We start from the raw sequence: 24,140 nt of genomic DNA on the forward strand, positions 1-24,140 counted from the left end.
TCCATTGAAGACAGAATGCTTAACACTTTAATGCTCTGGGTGAGCATGCACCACACTACTCCGGGTGGGTTTGGGCATTCCGCGGGAACGCGCGGTAATTCTGAAAAGTGTATAATCTTTTCAACTTTGTTACCTCAATTCTCATTCTAGGTTTTCCAATTTGGTATCATTGTGTTCGCAATAGAATTCTCTACAGGACTAAAGGCATATTAAGTCCAAATGCCCAGCGTACCATCCGGAACAAACAGAGAAAGTGAGAGCATGTTACCTGGGAGCGCGCAAGACCGATAAAATGTGTACACTCCTTTCACTTTGGTCACCTCAATTCTTGTCCTAGGTGTTTCATTTTGGTATCAATGTGTTTGCAATAGAATTCTCTATAGGACTAAAGGCATATGAAGTCCAAACGCTAGGCGTACCATCCACAACAAACAGAGAAAGTGAGAGCTTTTTACCTGGGAACGTGGCTCAAGAGCGATAAAATGTTTACACTCATTTCACTTTGGTCACCTCAATTCTCGTCCTAGGTCTTTCATTTTGGTATCATTGTGTTTGCAATAGAATTATCTACAGGACTAAAGGCATATTAAGTCCAAATGCCCAGCATACCATCCGCAACAAACAGAGAAAGTGAGAGCGTGTTACCCGGTAGCGCTCAAGACCGATAAAATGTGTACTCTTTTCACTTTAGACATCCCAATTCTCGTCCTAGGTCTTTCATTTTGGCATCAATGTGTTCGCAACAGAATTCCCAACAGAAGTATATGCATATAATGTCATAAACAGCGGCGCGCTCCACCCGCCGCCAAGATGGAAATTACCAGAAAGAGAGCGCTGCACCACCCCAAGGTGCCTCTCATTACAATTGAGAGTGCGGTCATTCCGAAATGTGTATACTCTCTTCAACTTTGTCATCTCAATTCTCGTTCTAGGTTTTTCAATTTGGTATTAATATGTTCGCAATAGAATTCTCTACAGGACTAAATGCATATAATGCCCAGAAGCCAGGCGAGAAAGTGAGAGCATGTTACCCCGGGAGCACGCAAGAGCAATAAAATGTGTACACTGTCTTCACTTTAGACATCTCAATTCTCGTCCTAGATCTTTCATTTTGGTATCATTGTGTTCGCAATAGAATTCCCTACAGGAGTATATGCAAATATAAAGTCCAAAAGCCCAGCATCCCACCCACAGCAAACAGAGAACGTGAAGGTGCGTTACCGCAGCGAGCACTAATAAATAGCAATAAAATGGGTATACTCTTTTCAACTTTGTTACTTCAATTCTGGTTCTAGGTCTTTCATTTTGGTATCAATGTATTCGCAATGAAATTCCCCTATGGAAGTATATACATATAATGTCCAAAACTGCGGTGCGCCCCTTCCCATAGTCGCCGGAAACGACGCAATGCTGCGTCGTTACCGGACTACCCCTAAGTAAAAGAATGACACAATGCTGCATTGTTACCGAGCGGAAGTGTTAAAGAAGTCCCCTAATTCTTTCAACACACCCTCTGTAGATCATTCTAACAAGTCGGAAAAGCTACTGCCCTTCCTAATAAGATGAGCCCTGGGTGATGAAGAGACCCCCCTGTTCCTGAATGAGTGTGGGTTGTGGGTGCCTAAATGATCTTGTGTATGAAAGTTGGTCCTTACCAAAGAAAGTAGTGAGAAATTCCTAAGGAGCTGTGATGAGGATTCGAACCTATGCACTAATGCACGCTCTAAACGACTAGACCACGACATGGTCAAATGCATGGCAACCCGGGGTTCTGCTGCAACCCGTCATCAGACCAAGTCCAGGGTGGGCTGTCTGCCGAACCCACAAGGATTCCCGAGGATTTCACTGAAGCCTAACCAGGATTGTGAAATCCTGGTTCTGCTTCGCATTGATATACCACGTTACTCTGATTTCTGTGTAAAGAAAGTTGTATCCATAGACTTTTGTCTGTTCCATGAAACCCATTTGCCATTAGGCCAGTGAGGGGAATAGCACTCTGTGGTTTTGATACTAAGACAGTGCGTGTCCCTTCCCAGTATTTTTCATTAAGTGGCTCAATTCAGGTTAAGATAGGTGTGTTAAATGCCACAATTTCATAGTGCAAATTTCTTGTTTTTACTTTCACTATACTTTAATCTTTAACAGAATAAAGGATTAAAATGTGTTTTATACTGTTAATAAAGTGAGGTTGAGTTAGATGTTAAAGTTTAAGACCTATCAACTTGTAAAGTTTTTGAGGCCACAATCTTTTTTTGGTTTAGAAGATTATATTTTAAATCCTTACTGAAATCACAATAAAAGTAAACTAAATGTACAATATATGTCTTTGTAGCAGAGTACATACCCCTCTCCCCATCCATTTTACCATACACTTACTGGTACTGATATCCAGCCAACCCATCATAATAGGTAGAATATACATCAAAATGCAACACACTAAGGCCAAAAATTGTCATACTAGAAAATGATAGCGGCTCGCAAAATTGACATACTGTGCTGTTTTCTATTTTGGGACCTCTGTTAGGTTAGGATAAGGGCACTTTAGTACGACAGTTTTTTTACATTGGACAACATTAGGACGGGCTAATTCAGCAGTCTACCCACCCTTTGGTTGTTTGTATGGTGTGTTGTGTGTGTGTTGCATGTATGATTGTAGTGTGTTTCAAAAGTGCAAGATATATGGTGTGGTGATCTATACTCACACAGGATACATAGGCTATACATCATGAACTTGACTGATAGACATAGATTGAGATGTATAGACAGCCAGATGAACTGATGGAAAATTGGAAGGCAGGCTAGAAATTTAACTGACAGGCATTGTCATGCAGGGTGAAGTGATCAACCAATAAACTTACTTGTTGACCAGACCACACACTAGAAGGTGAAGGGACGATGAAGTTTCGGTCCGTTCTGGACCATTCTCAACTTGAGAATGGTCCAGGACGGACCAAAACGTTGTTGTCCCTTCACCTTCTAGTGTGTGGTCTGGTCAACATACTTTAGCCACGTTATTGTGACTGATCGCCTGCAAACTTACTTGTTTTGTAATCCATTAGTGGCATTGGTCCTCATAATTTTTTTAACTTTCACCATTAAGACTACCTGCAATTAGTTTTAATTGAAGTAGAATTTCTACTACATATCCTTACTTTCAAACACGTACTAAACTGTGCATACTATAGAAAGGGACAGCTCTTGTGCTGTATTTTTATTATCAAAGAATAAGGTGTACATACGCAAGACAAACCCTTTGCTTGTGTATATATCGATAACTCGCTTTGTCACTAAAGTGGACAATGCCCGACTTGTCTCGTTTTCTTTAATTCTGTGGCAAAATCACACACTGGCTCTCGTGCTACTTATCATTATTTTGATACAAGTGTCAAATAGAATCAGTGACCAGCAATGGGTTCAGCCAAAATCATAAATTATCAGATAAACATTATAATACACTTAGGCATCAAAGGTGGAATTCCCATTCATATTTTGTAAGGGGAAGTAGTCATTCTTCAGTTATTAAAATTGAGCAAAGTTCATTTATCAATTGCGGTTGTCAAGGAGTTGTAACTTGCATTATCTGTATAAGTACTTAGGCCAGGAGTACACATTTGAATACTGTTAGTGAATGTTTGTAAGCTATAAATAGTATGTACATTTCCAGATTTAACAGTAGTCAACAGATCTACTTTGTATTAGTAGAAAATGGGTGAAAAGGCCTGTATAAAAGGCTTGAATATTTAGTAAATTATTCCTGTCACATGTACAGTACTGTATATCATTTTGCTTCCTCAACATTTTTAAACAAGTTTTATTAGAATTTAATGTTATTTATACAGCAATGTGATAGTCATTAACCCTATTATGAAGCAAACTTATACATGGAAAAAAAATGAAGGCCCAATATTTTTTGTGAGAATATCGACACTGTGCATTAAAATGTATAAAACAAACACTAGATATTTTTCAATGTCTACTGACCATGGCAGGTGTTCCCAGTCTCCTGTGACAGGTGTCCTACTCAAAGAACACTGAAACATTGTACCTGTTTTAATGACAACCCAGTGTGGGCACAATAATCCAAGAGCGGTGCCGTGTCAACTCCACTTCAATATGGTGATTTGGCATTGAACCAACTCCACTCCAGGATAGTGCGCCCACTGGAAAATGGAAACTAAATGAAGCTGGACAGGTCCAAATACAGTAATACATTACATTAAAAATACACACGCATCACAATTCATTCATTTTTTCACACTTGTGACCATAGTAGTTGTGTATACTATAAATGTCTTGTAGCTAAATATTATTGTTCACTTCATAGATATGCCTGTATTAGTAGATATTAATTTGTTGCTGTGTTATTTCATATACATCTGCAGGATAATATTACTCTGAAGGTTGTCACTGATGTGCTTTTTCATGAAGGAAAACTATGCTTTAGTCCAGACTTGCATACAGTATAAACATTCCTATTAATTTAAGGCTCCATAAACATTTATTTACCTCCATACTTTTATTCGTTTACTATATCTACAAAACATGCAGATTCACTAGATTTAGTGAGAATAGAAATGACAGTTACCCAAAAGTACAATACAGTATAATGTTTGAGGCAGTCACTTGATCCCATCCAGTTTCATTCAAAATGATTTTGATCAAAGGTTTCTAATAATCGACAAATATTGTATAATCGTATAAACCAACAAAACAATAAAAAACATCAAGTCGTATGCTTATAACAATAAAAAGCAACCACAAAATATTTTAAAAAGTTATTTGATTTGGGACTGTCATTTGCCCTTCTTGCAATAAAGAATAGGTGAAGTCCCAATATCATTGTGATTTTGTGCTGTACATTTGGCCCGAGCATACACTTGGTGACCTGCGTCTAAACCTTCACATGTTGATCTACATGTAGATCAATAAGAAAGTAACATTTAGAAAAATGCTACAAGATTAAATGCAATTTAATGCAACATAAATGTGAGATCCCTATTTTGGAATGAAATTGTAAGATGTATAATTACTGTACTAATGTACTGTACAACATTAAAAAAATATGAAAACTAGATTGTCTTCGTAATTTTCATCTGTATTATTAAGACCAAAATTTGTATAAATAACTAATTGTATTATACTTGTATTTGTGACATTGTTGTGGTGATGTATGTAAAAGTATAACACTTTACTGCAACATATTAGATTCTCATTTTAAACTTCAAAAACAGTTAACGATCAATGCTAATTTGAAACAACTGAAGGCACATCTAAAGGACATGTGTCAAGTGCTTCTAAGGCTATGGTTTGCTTTGTAACTCCTAGCAATGTGCACTGAGAATAACCTCTATTTCTTGTTCCTAATTACACAAGAGTGTTACACTGACTAGACAGATTTTGGTAGCCAAATAAGGGTAACCGTTATCCATGGAATTTTTCCTTGAGAACAGATAGTAAAATATAGTTAAATTTGCAGAATGTTATCAGTGATGTTGGTCAGTTCAAAATTTTTTTGACTAGAAATTTAAATATTTATCTATTGTGTCATTTGTACTGTAAACAACATGTAGTAAAAATACAGTTCACTCCATTCACATATTTAAAATTTTTGTTGTATTTGTAAAAGTATCTCGAAACACGTTACAAATAATGGAGCATCAAAATTCAATGCAGCGTATTGGCACCAAAACCTTCACACTGCTTTAGCTGGCAGTGACAAGTTACTCTTCCATACTAACAACAATCCACAACAGTTCTATGAGATAAGCTTTATATCTTAATTTTTAATGTACATAATTACTAGCACTAAAAAGACTAAAAAGTGGCAGTGTTCCATAGCAGTTCCCTTTATTTCCACATTTCATTACTGGCAGTATTGTTTAGTTTCTCAGCCTTCAAGCTGCTATCATTTTACTCTTATGATAGAGTAAATGTTTGCAGAGTGAAAGAAACTCAAGAAAGGCATCCCTGAAAGGAGCCCCTATCTCGCATACTAGCGAAAATAGTAACTTGAAAATCCAATTTATAAGACAATCTACAAAATCTCAAGTTTGTTGATGTCAAATTGGAGGGTCCGAAGTCTGAACTTGGTCATTACCCACTGTTGGAGCAATGCTCGCCACATCGTTTACTAGCCTGATACCTTGGTCATAGGTACAAAATTCTAGTAGGGTGTGGCTGGTATGACAAGCTTCTCTTGCAAGAAGTCTAATAATCTCCAAAGTTTGGTGTATTAGATCATGTGAAGGTTAGTGTCTTCTTCGACTGATCAGTGCGGCGTCTGGGCGATGCCGAAGCATAACGGCGCGAGCGTGATGAGCGTGGCGACCTCGCAAGCCCACCTGACAGGCTCTGAAATTGATTAAATTACATGTTGTTATCCTGAAAATCATTACTATAGTTACTTGACCACATCTTTATTCTGTTCTTTAACAACACTGCAGAGTTTGGAAAATACATGCCGTGCACAGAACTTTAGTTATCATGCAAAATTACAGCAAATTAGAGCTAAGACTGTGCAGTTCAAGGGACATAAGGAGTACTAAAATGTGCTTCAATATATCAAACTCAAGGGGGTTTGAGAAACACTCATGCTCTAGATTCAGGCCATATAAATTAATCTGATATCTTTGAAATTCATGAATGTTGTAGAGAGTCCAACACAAAAATATGCAAGCTCAAATTACTTCTGACTGTAGAAGAAATTAGTAAACATAAAATCTGTCCCTACTAATTATTTTCAAAATTGCATACAGTACATTCATTATACTGGATTTACTAGTGTAATATTTACTCTTCATATGCACAAACAAACAGTGGATTGGCTCAAAATGCTACAACAAAATTGTATGTAGAATATTGTTTGTAACTGACATAGTTATTGTATATGATTCTCATTATGGGATAACTGCTTGCTAAAATTTCATATGGAAAGTAAACAAAAAAGAGAAAATGTATGTAACAGTGTGTGATTGCATACAAGCACATGTGCATGGACATGTCTCTCGAGTGTTGTGTATACACATGCACATCCACATACAGGTACGTAAAGTGTGCAAGATGAGTGAAAGGACACCAACGTTAATGTGTTAACTAAAAACCCGCCAAACACATGACGAAGCTATGACGTTGCTGCAACGTTCGAACAAGTTATAACACCTTCTAACAACTATCTAGCAAGTTGTAACAACTTTGTAACAAGGTAACAATAGGGACCGTTACATTGTGTGTTTGCAGGGAAGTCACTTACTGTGTGAAAGAGAGCCTGAGTAGGAAAGTATATTTGACATAGGCTTAAAATTATTAATTCTGTTCAGTGTATTCAGAGAAAATATTAGTTATATAATATCCATTATTTACTTTGCTAATACGTTTTTTCAAGATCTCGCTTGTACCTTGTAAATCAGAAATGTTGAAATGCTTTATTTTAAATACCTTTGTGTATCTGGCCACATTCTGAATATTAATTTCAACAAATTTAGGCAAGTAAAAACACTATTTCAACCAATACAGCTTCTGGTCTTATCCTGGAACAGCAGTAGGAGTTTTGCTCTCGTGGATCATTACATATACTGTATACTAATGATCTCTACATACTGTATGTATGTATGTATGACATCCCGTGCGTATCACATGAAACTCTCACGCCATGAACAAGTGTTTGCAATTACAAAAAAAAAAAAAATTGATTTATAAAATAATTATAATACATGCAGGGAATGCAGATCATATAAATTCAATATATTCCCTAATATAAGCCAATTGCTTATTATTGTTTTTTTTAAGTAAAGCATGTACAGTAATTGACTAACTTAATTTGTAGTATATTCTACTTTAACTTTCATCTATTTCTACTTTATTTTAATACTTATATTTTTCAAAGTAGAATCAAGAAATAAACTACTTTACTGAGTTTTAAATATTTGTTTATTATCAATTTTAATGGTACAATTTCTTTTGACCATTGCTTCGGAACTTGCTCATATTGTGTTGGATCTCTCGTCAACATAAATGTTCGGTTAAGACGGGACACGATTTTTGTGTAAAAGTTTAGAGGTGATAATCGTGTCCCATTTAATAGATTTGCTCACAGAAGATACAAGACTAGAAGTTATTGGAAACATTACAGCGTAAGGAACCATAGCGCTGATGTACGTGTGGGGAAGAGGCCGTGGGGGCCAGGGGATGGCGACGTTGGCCCCCCGTCAGGCGGAACTGACTACGCAATGCAGATGGTAGTCGGTCATAACTCCGCTGATGGAAAAAACAAGCAGATGCAGTACTGATTTATGGTGTATTTTTTGTGCAGTTATAGATAAGGATGAGTACTACTTCAAAGACTAGAATTAAACAAATAATGGTTCTGTACACAGTAATACTAAACAGTTTTTTAGTACTGTAATGAATTACTTTGAATTTTATGAAAATTAAGGAATTATCAGATTTTTCATGATCCATTTTGAATAAAACTAGCTTTCATAACGTACTGAATATAAAGAACTGTTTTACTTCAGTTGGAAGTCGAGTCTGACTGCACACATAAGTCGTGTAACATTCTTCAATCAGTATAATTTCTCAAATATTTATGTAAAGTAAATTACCAATTATTTTCTATTAAACATAGAGGATAGATCAAGAAAAGAAGATTAAGGATTTATCAGAAAATATTGAAAATAAATCTTGTTTAACAAACAATTATAACATCAACATTTACTGTACTTTACCTTAAAATTAAAACGAGCAGCCATGCTATTGTTACAAGCATGAGTACTTTATTCCTTATCTCTATACACCTACTGTATACTACAAGTATACAGTATATTGTATACTCTCATATTAGAAGTTTTTCGTTTCTTATGAAGTATTAACCAATACAGGATGTCGTGTCTCCTGCCAGTGTCCTAGTTATTCAGAATTATTCTTGGCAAAATTATTTTCCAGTAAGTTACAACAGTCATTTACACATTCCAAACTTTTAAACTTAGCTGTGCAACAAGCCTTATTTCAATATATATAATTCTTAGTTTTCTATGTTATTTCTAGAATAGGTGGCAATGTCTAGTGCTGGAACATTTGTTAATGTAAGATGTTGAATTAGTGATATTTCAAACTGTATACATTTCTTTTTTGTCCCTTAAGACATGCATATAATACCCACTGTCTAAAGTTCTTCTGTCATGTGTTGTACCCACTGACTGGAACCTTTATAGTCACATGTTGCACATCGTACCTACTGTCTGGAGCTGTTCTCTCACATGGTATTTATCATACCCACTGTCCGGAACTCTCCTATTACCTGAGATATGTTGCATATTCAAATTTAGCAATGAATGCATACCTGAAAATGGCTACTTACCCTTAGGCTAGGGCATTCTGACCTAGATCAATAAATCATCAATTAATTTATCTTAAGCTAAAATGAATTCCATCTTTGAGAGTGGCATAGCCCACTCAAGTATCAGTGCACAAGCCAAGATTTCCATGCGATAAAACTTTTGGCATTGCAAATATCACAGCAGTTTTAAAATTACATATATCTTGCCAAATTGACCAAAAAATATAGTCCAGCAAAAAAGAATTATATGCACAAGTTTACTGATATCATAGATTGATCCATGATAGATCGATGTCATAATTATCAACGGCACTACATAATACTATTGAGAAAATAAATTAATTGTAAAGTAATTACAGCATTACTTAGAAGGTTGGTCAATGAGGTGAGTGGGCGTAGGTTCAAAGAAGACACCGTACGCTGATGTATTTAAAGAAAATCACAGAGGATTTGAGGGTAAATTAAGTAGTTGAAGCCTGAAAATGATGACAATTGGATTATGGACAGACAAGGATTAACCATATACAGATAAAGTATGTGCAAAATGTACAATAAAATTACGTAACTTGATGTATCACCGGGAAAATCAGTACAAGCCATGAGGAGGATTGGGAGTACCAAGTGAACGGATTTGAAACCTCCTGATTCCTACTGATTTTCTCTGTGTGTACAAGTGTGAGAGGAGTCAGCAAGTACAGGTGTGCGGTGATCACTGCAGGTGTGAGAGGAGTCGGCAAGTACAGGTGTGCGGTGATCACTGCAGGTGTGAGAGGAGTCAGCAAGTACAGGTGTGCGGTGATCACTGCAGGTGTGAGAGGAGTCGGCAAGTGAAGTACTGTACCTGTACAGGTGTGAGAGGAGTCGGCAAGTGCAGTACTGTACCTGTACAGGTGTGAGAGAAGTTGGAAAGTACAGGTGTGAGAGGAGTCAGAAAGTATAGTACAGGTGTGAGAGGAATTGGCAAGTACAGTACAGATGTGAGAGGAGTTGGCAAGTACAGTACTGTACTGTACCTGTACAGGTGTCAGAGGAGTCGGCAAGTACAGTACTGTACCCGTACAGGTGTGAGAAGAGTTGGCAAGTACAGTACAGGTGTGAGAGAAGTCAGCAAGTAATATACAGGTGTGTGAGGAATCAGCAAGTCCAGTACAGGTGTGAGAGGAGTTGGCAAGTACAGTACAGGTGTGAGAGGAGTTGGCAAGTACAGTACAGGTGTGAGAGGGGTCAGCAAGTACAGTACTGTACCTGTACAGGTGTGAGAGGAGTCGGCAAGTATAGTACAGGTGTGGGAGGAGTCGGCAAGTACAGTACAGGTGTGAGAGGAGTCGGCAAGTACAGTACAGGTGTGGGAGGAGTCGGCAAGTACAGTACAGGTGTGAGAGGAGTCGGCAAGTACAGTACAGGTGTGAGAGGAGTCGGCAAGTACAGTACAGGTGTGGGAGGAGTCGGCAAGTACAGTACAGGTGTGGGAGGAGTCGGCAAGTACAGTACAGGTGTGAGAGGAGTCGGCAAGTACAGTACAGGTGTGGGAGGAGTCGGCAAGTACAGTACAGGTGTGAGAGGAGTTGGCAAGTACAGTACAGGTGTGAGAGGAGTCGGCAAGTACAGTACAGGTGTGAGAGGAGTTGGCAAGTACAGTACAGGTGTGAGAGGAGTCGGCAAGTACAGTACAGGTGTGAGAGGAGTCGGCAAGTACAGTACAGGTGTGGGAGGAGTTGGCAAATACATGACAGGTGTGAGAGGAGTTGGCACGTATAGGACAGGTGTGAGAAATACTGTACTTAAAGCAACATGTCATCTCTTACATACCAATAAACAACAACAGTTAATTAGAGGAAAATATAAATAACAAAGAAGAGACTGCTGGTGAAAAGGATAAAACAGAGGTAAAACTTTTTTTTTTCCTGTCAAAATTAGACTTGAAATACCAGAAGAGCAAAGTATTGGAAAGTAAACAATGTTCTGTAATGATGAGTGGCAGGGGCATAATACCTATATAATACTCCCATTTTAATGTTCGCAAACTATTGAAATAGCCATGTGGAAAATTTAAGAAAAAGTCCATAGCCACCATGAACACTAACAAAGGTATGCATAAATGTGCGTACTATTTACAAAACATTGTAATTTACATATAATCCACAGGAGAGCAGGGGAATAACCAAATTAGGAACAATAATTGTGCCAGGGTTTTACCCTGAGGATCCACGAGATGAAAATAGCAACAGTAAGCCTCAAATAGGACTTCAACATGCAATATTCAAAGTGCAGAGAAACAAAGATGTCATGCCAGCATTTCATATTTTATAATTAAAACTTCACAATCAAAACTGAAAAGTAAACAAGTCTAGTAAAGGCCAAGAGAAAAGTAGTCGTACACAAGTATGAAGAAAGCAATCGCCAAGAACATTCATTTTAGGCAGAAGTAGGAAGGGAAGAGTAGTTGACACGAGAGCTTGGATAATGGATCCATTAAAAAATCACCAATAATGGTTCCTTCAACCTGACGGTGTACTCACCTAGTTATGCTTGCGGGGGTTGAGCTTTGCTCTTTGGTCCCACCTCTCAATGGTCAATCAACTAATGTACAGGTTCCTGAGCCTACTGGGCTCTATCATATCTTCACTTGAAACTGTGTATTGAGTCAGCCTCCACCACATCACTTCCTAATGCATTCCATTTGTATACTACTTTGACACTGAAAAAATTCTTTCTAATATCTCTATGGCTCGTTTGGGCACTTTATTTCCACCTGTGTCCCCTAGTGCATGTGCCCCTTGTGTTAAATAGTCTGTCTTTATCTACCCTATCAATTCTTCTGAGAATCTTGTATGTGGTGATCATGTCCCCTCTAACTCTTCTGTCTCCCAGTGACGTGAGGTTTAATTCCCGTAGTCTCTCCTCGTAGCTGATACCCCTCAGTTCGGGTACTAGTCTGGTGGCAAACCTTTGAACCTTTTCCAGTTTAGTCTTATGCTTGACTAGATATGGACTCCATACTGGAGCCTCATACTCCAGGATTGGTCTGACATATGTGGTATCTAATGTTCTGAAAGATTCCTTACACAAGTTTCTAAAGGCTGTTCTTATGTTAGCCAACCTGGCATATGCCGCTGATGTTATCCTCTTGATATGAGCTTCAGGGAACAGGTCTGGCGTGATATCAACCCCCAGGTCTTTCTCTCTCTCTGACTCTTGAAGTATTTCATCTCCCTAATGATACCTTATATCTGGTCTCCTGCTCCCTAAACCTATTTTCATTACATTGGCTTGGGTTAAACTCTAACAACCATTTGTTCGATCGTTCCTGCAGCTTGTCCAGGATTAAGACAGAGGAGGACAGCTTGAGGCTTCAAGAAGAGCCTCAAGCTGTCCTCCTCTGTCTTAATCCTTCTCATAATTTTGGCGTCATCAGCAAATATTGAGAGGAATGAGTCTATACCCTCTGGGAGATCATTTACGTATATCAGAAACAGGATAGGTCCGAGTACAGAGCCCTGTGGGACTCCACTGGTGACTTCCCGCCAATCTGAGGTCTTACCCTCACTGTAACTCTCTGCATCCTATTGCTTAGGTACTCCCTTATCCACTGGAGCGCCCTACCAATTACTCCTGCCTGTTTCTCAAGCTTATGCATCAGCCTTTTATGGGGTACTGTGTCAAAGGCTTTCCAACAGTCCAAAAAAATGCAGTCAGCCCATCCTTCTCTTTCTTGCTTAATCTTTGTCACCTGATCATAGAATTCTATTAAGCCTGTAAGGCAAGACTTACCCTCCCTGAACCCATGTTGATGGGTTGTCACGAAGTCCCTTCTCTCCAGATGTGTTATTAAGTTTTTTCTCACGATCTTCTTCATCACCTTGCATGGTATACAAGTTAAGGACACTGGCCTGTAGTTCAGTGCCTCTTGTCTGTCACCTTTTTTGTATATTGGGACTACACTAGCCATCTTCCATATTTCTGGTAGGTCTCCCATTTCCAGTGACCTACTGTACACTATGGAGAGTGGCAAACGAAGTGCTCCTACACACTCTTTCAATACCCATGGTGAGATTTCGTAATTACCTAAGTGTAGTTACAGGATGAGAGCTACGCTCGTGGTGTCCCATCTTCCCAGCACTCTTTGTCATATAATGCTTTGAAACTACTGACGGTCTTGGCCTCCACCACCTTCTTCCCTAACTTGTTCCAACCGTCTACCACTCTGTTTGCGAAAGTGAATTTTCTTATATTTCCTCGGCATCTGTGTTTAGCTAGTTTATATCTATGACCTCTTGTTCTTAACGTTCCAGGTCTCAGGAAATCTTCCCTATCGATTTTATCAATTCCTGTTACTATTTTGTATGTAGTGATCATATCACCTCTTTTTCTTCTGTCTTCTAGTTTTGGCATATTTAATGCCTCTAACCTCTCCTCGTAGCTCTTGCCCTTCAGTTCTGGGAGCCACTTAGTAGCATGTCTTTGCACCTTTTCCAGTTTGTTGATGTGCTTCTTAAGATATGGGCACCACACAACAGCTGCATATTCTAGCTTTGGCCTAACAAAAGTCGTGAACAATTTCTTTAGTATATTGCCATCCATGTATTTAAAAGCAATTCTGAAGTTAGAAAGCGTGGCATAGGCTCCTCACACAATATTCTTTATGTGGTCCTCAGGTGATAGTTTTCTATCTAGAACCACCCCTAGATCTCTTTCTTTATCAGAATTCTTTAAAGATTTCTCACATAATTTATAGGTTGCATGGGGTCAATGTTCTCCTATTCCACATTCCATAACATGGCATTTATTAACATTAAATTCCATTTGCCAAGTGGTGCTCCATATACTTATTTTGTCCAGGTCATCTTGAAGGGCATGACAATCATCTAAGTTTCTTATCCTTCCTATTATCTTAGCATCATCAGCAAACATGTTCATATAATTCTGTATACCAACTGGTAGATCATTTATGTAGACAATAAACATCACTGGTGCAAGAACTGAACCCTGTGGTACTCCACTTGTGACATTTCTCCATTCCGATACATTGCCTCTGATCACAGCCCTCATTTTTCTATCAGAAAATTTTTCATCCATGTTAGAAGCTTACCTGTCACCCCTCCAATATTTTCCAGTTTGTGTGTGTGTGTGTGTTGTGGCCCACCAAGTGTTTTGGAGCTGCCGTACACTATAGTTGTAGTCAAGGTCTCATAGTTCTTGCTTTTCCTATACCTGGTATTATAAACGGTTTAAACTATCATAAGCCTTATTATGAATATGGCAGGTACTTGCACATGAAAAATATAATGAAACTGTATTTACAAGATATTGCAGGTAGTGTTGTGCATAAATTTCCCACAGTGTGTGGTAAATAATCAACATATATTGAATATATAATCATGTAATAGTTCAGACAAGTTTCTGGTAAATCCCATAATTTGTTATTATAGCAAGTTTCGAAAACTAACTCATCACATCTCATAGCAACAAATACATATACTGTTCATCAGTGATGTGCAGTATTTTATAAAAATATATCCAGAATTTATTTTCAAACCATTTGTGTGTGTGTTGTAAATAAAATTTTAGCCAATAACGGATCACAAGGAAAATTACTTTTACATTTCAAACGGCATAACAATTATGAGTACAGTTATCTCATTCCTGCAAACCTAAATACATAATACAAAGGTAAGCATAAAAAATATGATATACTGTACAATATCTAAAATACAAAGAAATTACCTGAATTTCAGAATCTAAAACTCCTGTAGAAACTCGCGGATGAGTTCCAATATTGTGAAGAGAGTCAGTCATAGACATGCGCACTCTACGCACGTCTGCTGCCACTGCTGAACTTCGGCTTCGATACTCTCTAATTTGCTCACGATACTGGGCAATCTGAAGATGGAAAACATAGTATTTTAATTACTGCTATAAGTTGTCACTGTCCATGCTCTTACTCATGTGTTATAATGCTCCTCAACTGAATCCTATTTTGCATCATATGCAGAGAATAAGTTCCAATAATGTGGCTGAAACAAATAACCTGACCCACACATCATCACTTTCATTTCACTGTGTGTGTGTGTGTGTGGCTTGGGTTATTTGCATCAGAAAAATTAATAAATGAAAAGAGTACATAAAACTGTTAGGTGCTCCATTATTGAGCAAATAACAATGTATCAAGTATTTTAAGTTGTACAGAATATGCAAATTTAAATGAAGACACTTTAAATGAATAAATCTTTTAGTAGGATGACCATTACATCACCTGCTGCTCAAGTGAGTGGAGTCTCAGCTCACATCGCTCCTTCTCCTGTCGTAGGCCTTCCAATTGGTTGGTGAGGCGACGGATCTTCTCACTGTCTACTTGCCGCTCTCGGCGGTGATCACTACTCATGTCCAGTGTCTACAGAGTTGAAAAAACCAGCGTTGAATGTAATGAAACGCCATTTTCTGGGTGAGCCCCGGAGGCTCCCTGGAGCTTATCGGGCTAATGTGTGTTATGTTAGACCGGGACATTAGCTAAGGAGTTCAGACCTACCAGGGACCAGCGCCAGAACCTGGCCCCTTCAGAGAGGTTTCAGGGAGCAATGGCCCTGGAAAACCCCATATGGTTGGGGGTTTTCCTTATCTGCCATCGACCGGGGTTAGGCACCCAGAAAGGTAGGCGTAACAAAACAAACCCCACATGGTAAGACACTACAACAAAAACCGAACAGAGAGGTAGAAAACTCCCTACAATCCCAAGGAAACAAGCAAACAAGCAAACATCACACTTTACTGCCGCGCCGATCGTCCGCGCAGCCCTCCCCACCCCGGGAGGGGGAGGGGGGAGCCCCGGACCTACCGCGCCGGCTGCCAAGCTCCAGTTCGGAAGCTAAGCCTCAACCAACGCGAAAAAACCGCCGACCGGTGGGAGGGAGGGTTGCCAGGGAGCCTCCGGGGCTCACCCAGAAAATGGCGTTTCATTACATTCAACGCTGGTTTTCTGTGGGGAGCCCCTACGGCTCCCTGGAGCTTCATACCCAAAGAGAAGGAAAAGAAAGGGCTAACCCGGGAGGCGGCCGCCACAAACTCTGCAACGCAAAGCCAAGACAACCGGTCGCAAACCTGCGACCCAAGGCAACAAGAACGCCCAAGAACAGACATACACATGGATGGGCGGCCAAAAACCTGTGCGACCCACAATTCCCTGCGCCCGAAATGAGCCCGAGACGTCACCAACACAGCAGCAATTGCTGTAAACGTCTGAACAGCACGGGCGCAAAGACAGACCGCAATAAGAAGGAAAACACTGCGGACGACCCGGGAGACCCGAGCCCTGAAAACAGGGAACGAAGGAACCGGATCAACCACAGCGCATCCCCAGGCACGGTACGCCGGCAACAGCAAAAAGCACAACCGGACAACACAGGACGCACCCCCCGGCCAAACCAAACAAGTACCAATACCCCAAGAACCCCTCCGGAAAGCAGCCGTCTCGACCGTCGCCAGGACAGAGAAAGGCTGCACACCAATAAAGCTACCACCAGTACCAAAGAGGAGGAAACTGAAACCGAAGGGGCTACCACAAACTGAGGGGAAGAGAAGAAGGCACCCTGAACAAGGACCAGGATGGCTCAGGCGACTCATGAGCAGGCCGGAGGGGAAACAAAACGCGAGAAGACGTAATAAACGTCATACAGTCTCCAAGACGAAGCTCGCAGGTGGGACACCGTCAACAAAGCCACCTGAACACCATAGAGATGGCGATACCTGCGTCAAAATACCAGACGCGAAGAGCCAAAGAGAAGGCCGAACCAGTCACGGACAGGACCGATTCGGCCTGCCGAAAGAGGCGAAGCCTCAGGAAAAACGCCCCGGGTACGGACACCTATCAAGCAGCGTCTGAAAAGAAGGCCGGGCCGGCCACAGTGGAACCATAAGGACTGTTCTCGTGGGAATGGGCTGCAACTGAGCCAGAACCCGAAGCAACAGCTGGACCGGGAGAAGAGGTACAGGTACCCCCCACCTCGACCAGGCCTGCCGAAAGCCTCCACCGTGAAGTCCTCGCAGGTGGGAAGGGCGCCACAAAACGGGCGACGCCTAGACCACGCCGACCCGAAGACGTCCATGGCCAGGAGTCCATAAGCCCAACAGAGCCAACAAAACGAATCGGCGACGACTGGCCAACCCACGAAGAGGAATGAACCGAGACAGCTGTCCACCAGGACGCAGGACACACCCCGGACACGAGCCACACGGTTAACCAAACCCCCTGTGGTTCCGGCAAGAACCACCAGAGAACAGTCCAAACAGAGCTGAACGGTAGAGTACCTAGTGACCTAAACCCTCCGAAGCGCAAACCAGACAGCCATGAACACCTGAACCGGGCTGTGAGCCCGACGGACAGACAGACTCCATCAACCTCGGCTGACCTGGTGAGCACAGGTCACAAAGCCCCAGCCGAGAGACGACCCGTCCGTGAACACATCGAGCGAAGGCTCGGGGAGCCGCCAAGGCACGGAACCCCGAAAACCCCAAAGAGGAAGCTGGTGACGCAGCACCAACACCAGATCCCCAGAGGAACCCAAGGAATGCAAGAGGCGGAAGTGGAGTCTCCATAGGAACCAACCGACGCCGGAGCCAAACCCGACTCTGCGGGCAGACAAGCACGCCGAAGTGCAAACTCCCGCACAACCGCCCAAGCAACCGCTGAGCAACCCGGGACCCCCTCCTGAACAGCCAAAGGCGGGACCACAGCCACAGTAACACTTCTGGAGGGAAGACAATGAGGGGCCCAAGAGCCTGAAACAAGGCCCAGGTCCGAACCCGGGACGGAACAGAAGGTAAAACCTCCAGATCACCAGGAAACCAAACCCAGCGATCTGGAAAGAACCATCCCCTGGCGAGCAGACAAGCGGACTGACTGGGAGCCCACTCCAGCCAGTCGTCGAGGTAGGCCAGACACCGAATCTCAGACGCAGACAGGGCACTAAGATCCGGTAAAGACGCAAAGAGTATACAAAGTGCCCTTCACAAAATAGGGAATGCAATAAAAACAGCAAACCTGAAGCCCCACCACCAAAGCATTGTATGACAATCATATGAAGACATATTATGACATATGACAATCATTATATGACAATATGACAATTATAATCAAAGCATTATATGACAGAGTGCTGGGAAGACGGGACACCACGAGAGTAGCTCTCATCCTGTAACTACACTTAGGTAAGTACACATAGGTAATTACCAACCGTGCTAGCCCCAGAAAAACTGGAGAGGAATGTGCCAAGAAGTGACCTGGAGGTCCAGGTCCACCAACCATGCACCCGGCCCTAACAGAATCCGAACAGGAGACAACAGTCCTCCGAGCAGGGCAGAGGATCCAGGGCGCAGACGGAAGTAGTCCAGAAGAACTGCAGACTGGAAAAGCTCATGACTGCAAAGAGCAGACGGGAAGCCCAGAAGGATGGGGCGGAACGACCACGCCCCACGCACCCACGAAGAGGAAATGACGAAGCGCAGGGAAGAAGCCCACCCCGCCAGCTCTGAACCCCCCCCAAGGGGAGAAGCCGTCCTCCGACGCCAGCAGAGACCGGAAGACAACCCAAAGCGCCCACCAACAGCGGGACCAAGCGAGAGGCAACAGAGCAAGCTGCTCCCCCAGCGCCCAGTCAACAGAGAAGGGAACAGAACCCCTTCAGAAAGAAAAGTACACTACCGAAGTCATGAGGAGAGACTACGGGAATGAAACCACACTTCGCTGGAAGAGGAAGTGAGGGGAGACCTGATCACCACATACAAGATACCCAAGGGAATCGACAGGGTTGAGAAGGACAGGATATGTAACACAAGGGGCACACGCACTAGGGGACACAGGTGGAAACTGAGTACCCAAAAGAGCCACAGATAGAATTAGTTTTTTTTTTTTTTTTTTTTTTTTTTTTTTTTTTTTTTTTTTTGAGTGTCAGAATGGGAACGGGAAAGCACTAAGAAGTAATGTGGTGACTCCTCACACAAGTAACGAGGCTGACCCCCATACAATGTCACATGTAGACATGACAGCCCAAGAGGCACAGGAACCGATACACCTGTTGACGGACGGTTGAGAGGCAGGACCAAGGAGCCAGAGCTCAACCCCCACAAGCACAACTAGGTGAGGACATATATTGTAAAAGCACAAGCCGCCGACTAGTGGCAAAGAGCACTACACCGGCCAGGCAAAGAAGGCACAAAACTGCATCAAAAGGCCCACCTCGACAGCAAAACCACAAAGTCCCAGCACAACCACAACATGTGCCAAGACCCAAAAAGCTCAGTCTGCAAGCCAGGAAGACCCCGGAACCCCAAAAGGCAGAACCGGGTCACACGAGGAAACAAAGTCCCCTGAACCCACAAAAGGGGGCCCAAGAGGAAGAAACCTCCAGAACGAAACCAAGGAACCCAAAGGAACCCAGAATCGAACCAGGGGGAGCCCAAACCACCACATTTGCCGGCGGAGAACACCACTAAAAGGCAAAGCACAGACCCCAGCAGAACGCCCTGGGAAAACGGTCCCAACAGACCGAAAACCGAGGGGCAAGGTGTGGGAGCAAGCATACCAGCCAGGGGCACTGAGCCTAAACCCAGAGGCTCAGACCCAAAATCAACACCCAAACGTTCCCAGAGGAACAGGCAACGGCAAGAAAACACCAGAAAAACAAAGAAACGACAACAGGAGAACAAAAACCCTGCAAATTTTTTGAAAACTCACCAGAGACGCTCGCTCGCACACCCAGACGCATGTAAACAAACGGCAACGCCGCCCTGGTGGCCACGCCGGGAAACCGGCAGACGAAAATGGCCGCCAGCAGGGGCTGTGACTGACGCTTAATACACAAAAACACGCCAGCAAATGTGGGAAGCTAGCAGACTGGAAGGGCGAAAAACGACGCCCAACAGCAGAAAAACCCCTGAAGGGGCAAAACCGCCCCAGAACTGCTAGTAGGCATCCCCCACAGCCCCGGGAACCAACAACAGAGGCCCCGGGGCAGAGCCGTCCTCCAAGCCCTCCGCCCTGAAAGAAAAGCAAGAGCCCATGGGGAAGGCAACAAGAAAGGGCCGCTGGTAAGACCCAGAAGCCTTGGCAGGAGGCACAGGCTCAAACCTCCGTCCCCAACCCGAACGGGGCATCCCCCGAAAACCGCCCGAGTCTCTGCCGCAACTGAACCCCGCCCCGACCCAGAAACACGCAGACGGTCCGGAGCCGGGAACATGGAGAGAAAGGGGCGAGCAGCACCTAACCAAACGGGGCGGCCACGGGGCATTCGAGTGGGAAACCAACCTAGCATGTTGCAGCAACCTAACCTAGCTTGCAACACGGATGCCGCCTGTACTCTGAACAGTAATAACATCAGGAGAGTACTGGAGAACAAGCAGAGAATCACTCGCAAGACTCCGGGTCAAGGTGTCAGTGACCCAACAGGCAGCATGACGGAGGTAAAAATGGCGACTGTCACCCGGAGACAAGGGAACAGCAACCAACGATCCCGTACAAGACGGGTTGGAACCCGGAAGACACATTCAATGGTCCCCCGAGCCCAGACAGGGGTTTCCAGGGCCCGTAGGGTAACAACTACGGGAAGCCCGGGCAAGGTGTTGCTAACCGGTTAAGAAACCCAAACATAACAAGAGGGTAGATTATAGCACTGAAAACCCCCGAGACGTGTACAAGCACGGGGGCCTAGCAGAGGGCCGCCAAACACTACCAGTGGAACTATAACCACCTTAGGCAGACCCCCACCAGGCAAGAAAAAGAAAAACAAAAGAAAAACCCCGCAAAAGTACACCGTCTCCAGAGGCAACAGAAACCGGCCGCCGCTTAGGTGGCAGGCTGCGCAACACCTTGACGCCCTAACCAGCACAATACCAATCCCTACCCAGGGCCAAACAAGGGCCCCAAGCCCCAGCTGGCCCCAAGGGCGAGGCAAATGCCGAGCAGCAAGAACCTCTACGGGAATGGTTCCCGAACGCCCCAGGGAAGATAACCCTGTAACGCAAGGGCAGTACTCACAGGGCGCTTAGGGAAGTCAGCCACTAAGCACATGCAGCCCCGGCACTGATGAAGTACTCCTGGCCACCGCACACCACAACACACGGCAGTGAACGCCACACAAGGCAAACACCGCCTAGGAAACTGAGGCCAGAGAAGCGTCAATCCCGGTTGACATTAGCGAACGAACTGGAGCTTGGCAGCCGGCGCGGTAGGTCCGGGGCTCCCCCCTCCCCCTCCCGGGGTGGGGAGGGCTGCGCGGACGATCGGCGCGGCAGTAAAGTGTGATGTTTGCTTGTTTGCTTGTTTCCTTGGGATTGTAGGGAGTTTTCTACCTCTCTGTTCGGTTTTTGTTGTAGTGTCTTACCATGTGGGGTTTGTTTTGTTACGCCTACCTTTCTGGGTGCCTAACCCCGGTCGATGGCAGATAAGGAAAACCCCCAACCATATGGGGTTTTCCAGGGCCATTGCTCCCTGAAACCTCTCTGAAGGGGCCAGGTTCTGGCGCTGGTCCCTGGTAGGTCTGAACTCCTTAGCTAATGTCCCGGTCTAACATAACACACATTAGCCCGATAAGCTCCAGGGAGCCGTAGGGGCTCCCCACAGAAAAAAGCATTTAAAGAATGATAATATTCACCCCTCCCACCACAAAAAAATTCTTAGTTGCTTTATGACTATAGTGCTCAAATTTAATAGCAGATATAAAAGTTTGCTCTAAATGAAGTACATATTTTTATTTTCAAGTCAACATATTGAATGGAAAGCTGTTGTAAGAAAAGATAAGAAGACAATACCACAAGTCATCCCAACAAAGTATATAATAAGCAAACACCATAATACTGTTTTAACTTGTAATGCTAATTAAAAGCCTGCAGGATGAGAAATGAAAATGAACACTTGCTCAACATTCTGGAGGATGAGAAGCATAAGTGAGCAATTTATATTTATGACATATTTAAAGATATTTATTGATATTTAAGGATCATAAATAATGGCAACTGCGTATAGATAACATCTGTAAGTGTAGGATATTAATTTTCCAATGCAAAGAAATACGACTCAAGGAGGCCTGGTCGGGGACCGGGCCACGGGACGTTGAGCCCTGAAATCATCGCAAGGTATGCTGAGAAAATCATTTTAGTAATGTAAGTTTCCATTTGACAAGCAGACAAGGCTTATTCTTTACTCACCTCCTTTAAGTGCTTTTGTTGCATCTCTGTTTTTATAGTCTCCAGATCGTCAATCTTTCTTCGTAGTTCCATATTCTCAATGCGGAGAGCACTGATATTGGAATCTAACACTGGCTGTTCAGAGCTCGGCCGCTGGCGATCGTGTCGGTCATGTTCGTACTGGTTATATGAAACTTGTAGTTAATTATTACTACTCTCAGTTTAAAGCTCATGCTATACAGTAATTGCAATTCGTACACGATAAAAAAATTAAATTCTGTATTGGCTTTGGAGAAGTCTACAAAAGCTAATTTTAAATAGAGTACTGTATAATAACTTTCTACAAGAAAAAGCCAGTAAGAAAACTACTGTACTATATCCAACTAGTAAATTACAAAGGAGAGATCAACAAGTAGAGCATTATGTGTAATGAAATGGCACTTTATGTGCAGCTTCTAAGTAGCTTGTTAATGCTTAAGGCTCTGGTAACATAGAGCCTACCCACACATACCAGGCCCCTAACATGTCCACAACCTACCACAAGCCATGATCATAATCTGTTTTGCTCAGAGAGGCGAGAAGAGTTTGAGGATCAGAGATCAACCCAAAACTAAGGTAACTACCCAGAAAGCCATTGCAAAATAAAAAAAAACTGCTCTTAATATGAAAAGAAAATGAAGAAACAAGACAAGTAATAATTAGCAGTAAGAAAACAGCATGTGTGCCAGCTCCCATGACTACCACCTGATGGGGTCTCTAGTGACAAGGGATCTTGGACCAGTTGCACCCTCAAACAAGGGCTGTCTGAAGCGTTCCAACAAAATGGGAAAAGTAACATTAGGGCAGGAATGGAGAACTACTGAAGGACCTCACAGAAAATGGTTTCATTACATTCAATAAAACATGATCCTCAGCCCCGGGTCTTCCTCCGCAGGACCCAGGGCTGAGTCCTCCCCCAAGCACCTACCCTACCAGACAAGGCCAGCGCAGTCATAGAAGTCGGATAGAATGAAGCCCACTGGTCAGACCCAGAGGCTTCAGCCGGGGAGGAGACTCGAATTCCTCCGTCGCCACTCCGGAAGGGGCATTCCCCGAGGCTGCTTGAGTCTCAAGACCAACTAACCCCAGCCCTGACTCTGGAACCCCCTAGATGTTTCGGGGCCGGAAGCAGGAGAGGGGGACCAGAACGAACAACAGAAGAGGAAGGACTAGGAGGTGCGGACTGAACCAGGGTCGAAGCGATCCCCACCCCCCAAGTCCGGGTCTCTATAAGCAAAACGGGGCCGCCGCGGGGAATCCGGGTGAGCAACCAACCTAGCGCATTGCAACAAATGAAACCCAGAATCCAATGCCTGCTCAGCCTGTACTCAAAGATGATCATCCACAGATTGGGTAAATTGAGTCACCAGCAAGCATTAGTACTCACAGGACTCTGGATCGAAAGTGTCACCGACCCAACAGGCTGCGTGAAGGAGGCAAAAACAGTGAGGGTCGCCCTGAGACAAGGGGACCAAACAACCCTCAAACTCACATGAAGTGAAGGGGAAACCCGGGGTCACATCCATCGAACCCACGCGTCCCCTAGGGGTTTCCCAGGGTCCTCAGCATTTACTTAAAGAGGACTCGCGCTCAG

General features: G+C 43.1%; 1 protein-coding gene across 5 annotated transcripts in view; it reads right to left on the reverse strand.

Annotated features, from left to right (window-relative positions):
* Nucleotides 1-4,497: 4,497 nt before the first annotated feature.
* Nucleotides 4,498-24,140, reverse strand: part of LOC123766935 (rootletin) — a 217,353-nt gene continuing 197,710 nt past the window's right edge. For 2 of the 5 annotated variants that reach the window (XM_069307478.1, XM_069307475.1), the window contains 5 exons: nucleotides 22,529-22,687; nucleotides 15,588-15,725; nucleotides 15,059-15,214; nucleotides 8,127-8,253; nucleotides 6,211-6,351 (listed from right to left, as the gene is read on the reverse strand). In XM_069307478.1, coding sequence (XP_069163579.1) covers nucleotides 6,350-6,351; nucleotides 8,127-8,253; nucleotides 15,059-15,214; nucleotides 15,588-15,725; nucleotides 22,529-22,687 — 582 coding nt within the window. In that variant the 3' untranslated portion in view covers nucleotides 6,211-6,349. Of the gene's footprint in view, nucleotides 6,352-8,126; nucleotides 8,254-15,058; nucleotides 15,215-15,587; nucleotides 15,726-22,528; nucleotides 22,688-24,140 lie in introns of all 5 variants that reach the window. The other 3 variants (XM_069307477.1, XM_069307479.1, XM_069307476.1) reach the window with 2 other exon arrangements.

This window comes from Procambarus clarkii, chromosome 60, assembly GCF_040958095.1.
Source record: "Procambarus clarkii isolate CNS0578487 chromosome 60, FALCON_Pclarkii_2.0, whole genome shotgun sequence".
Lineage (NCBI taxonomy): Eukaryota > Metazoa > Arthropoda > Malacostraca > Decapoda > Cambaridae > Procambarus > Procambarus clarkii.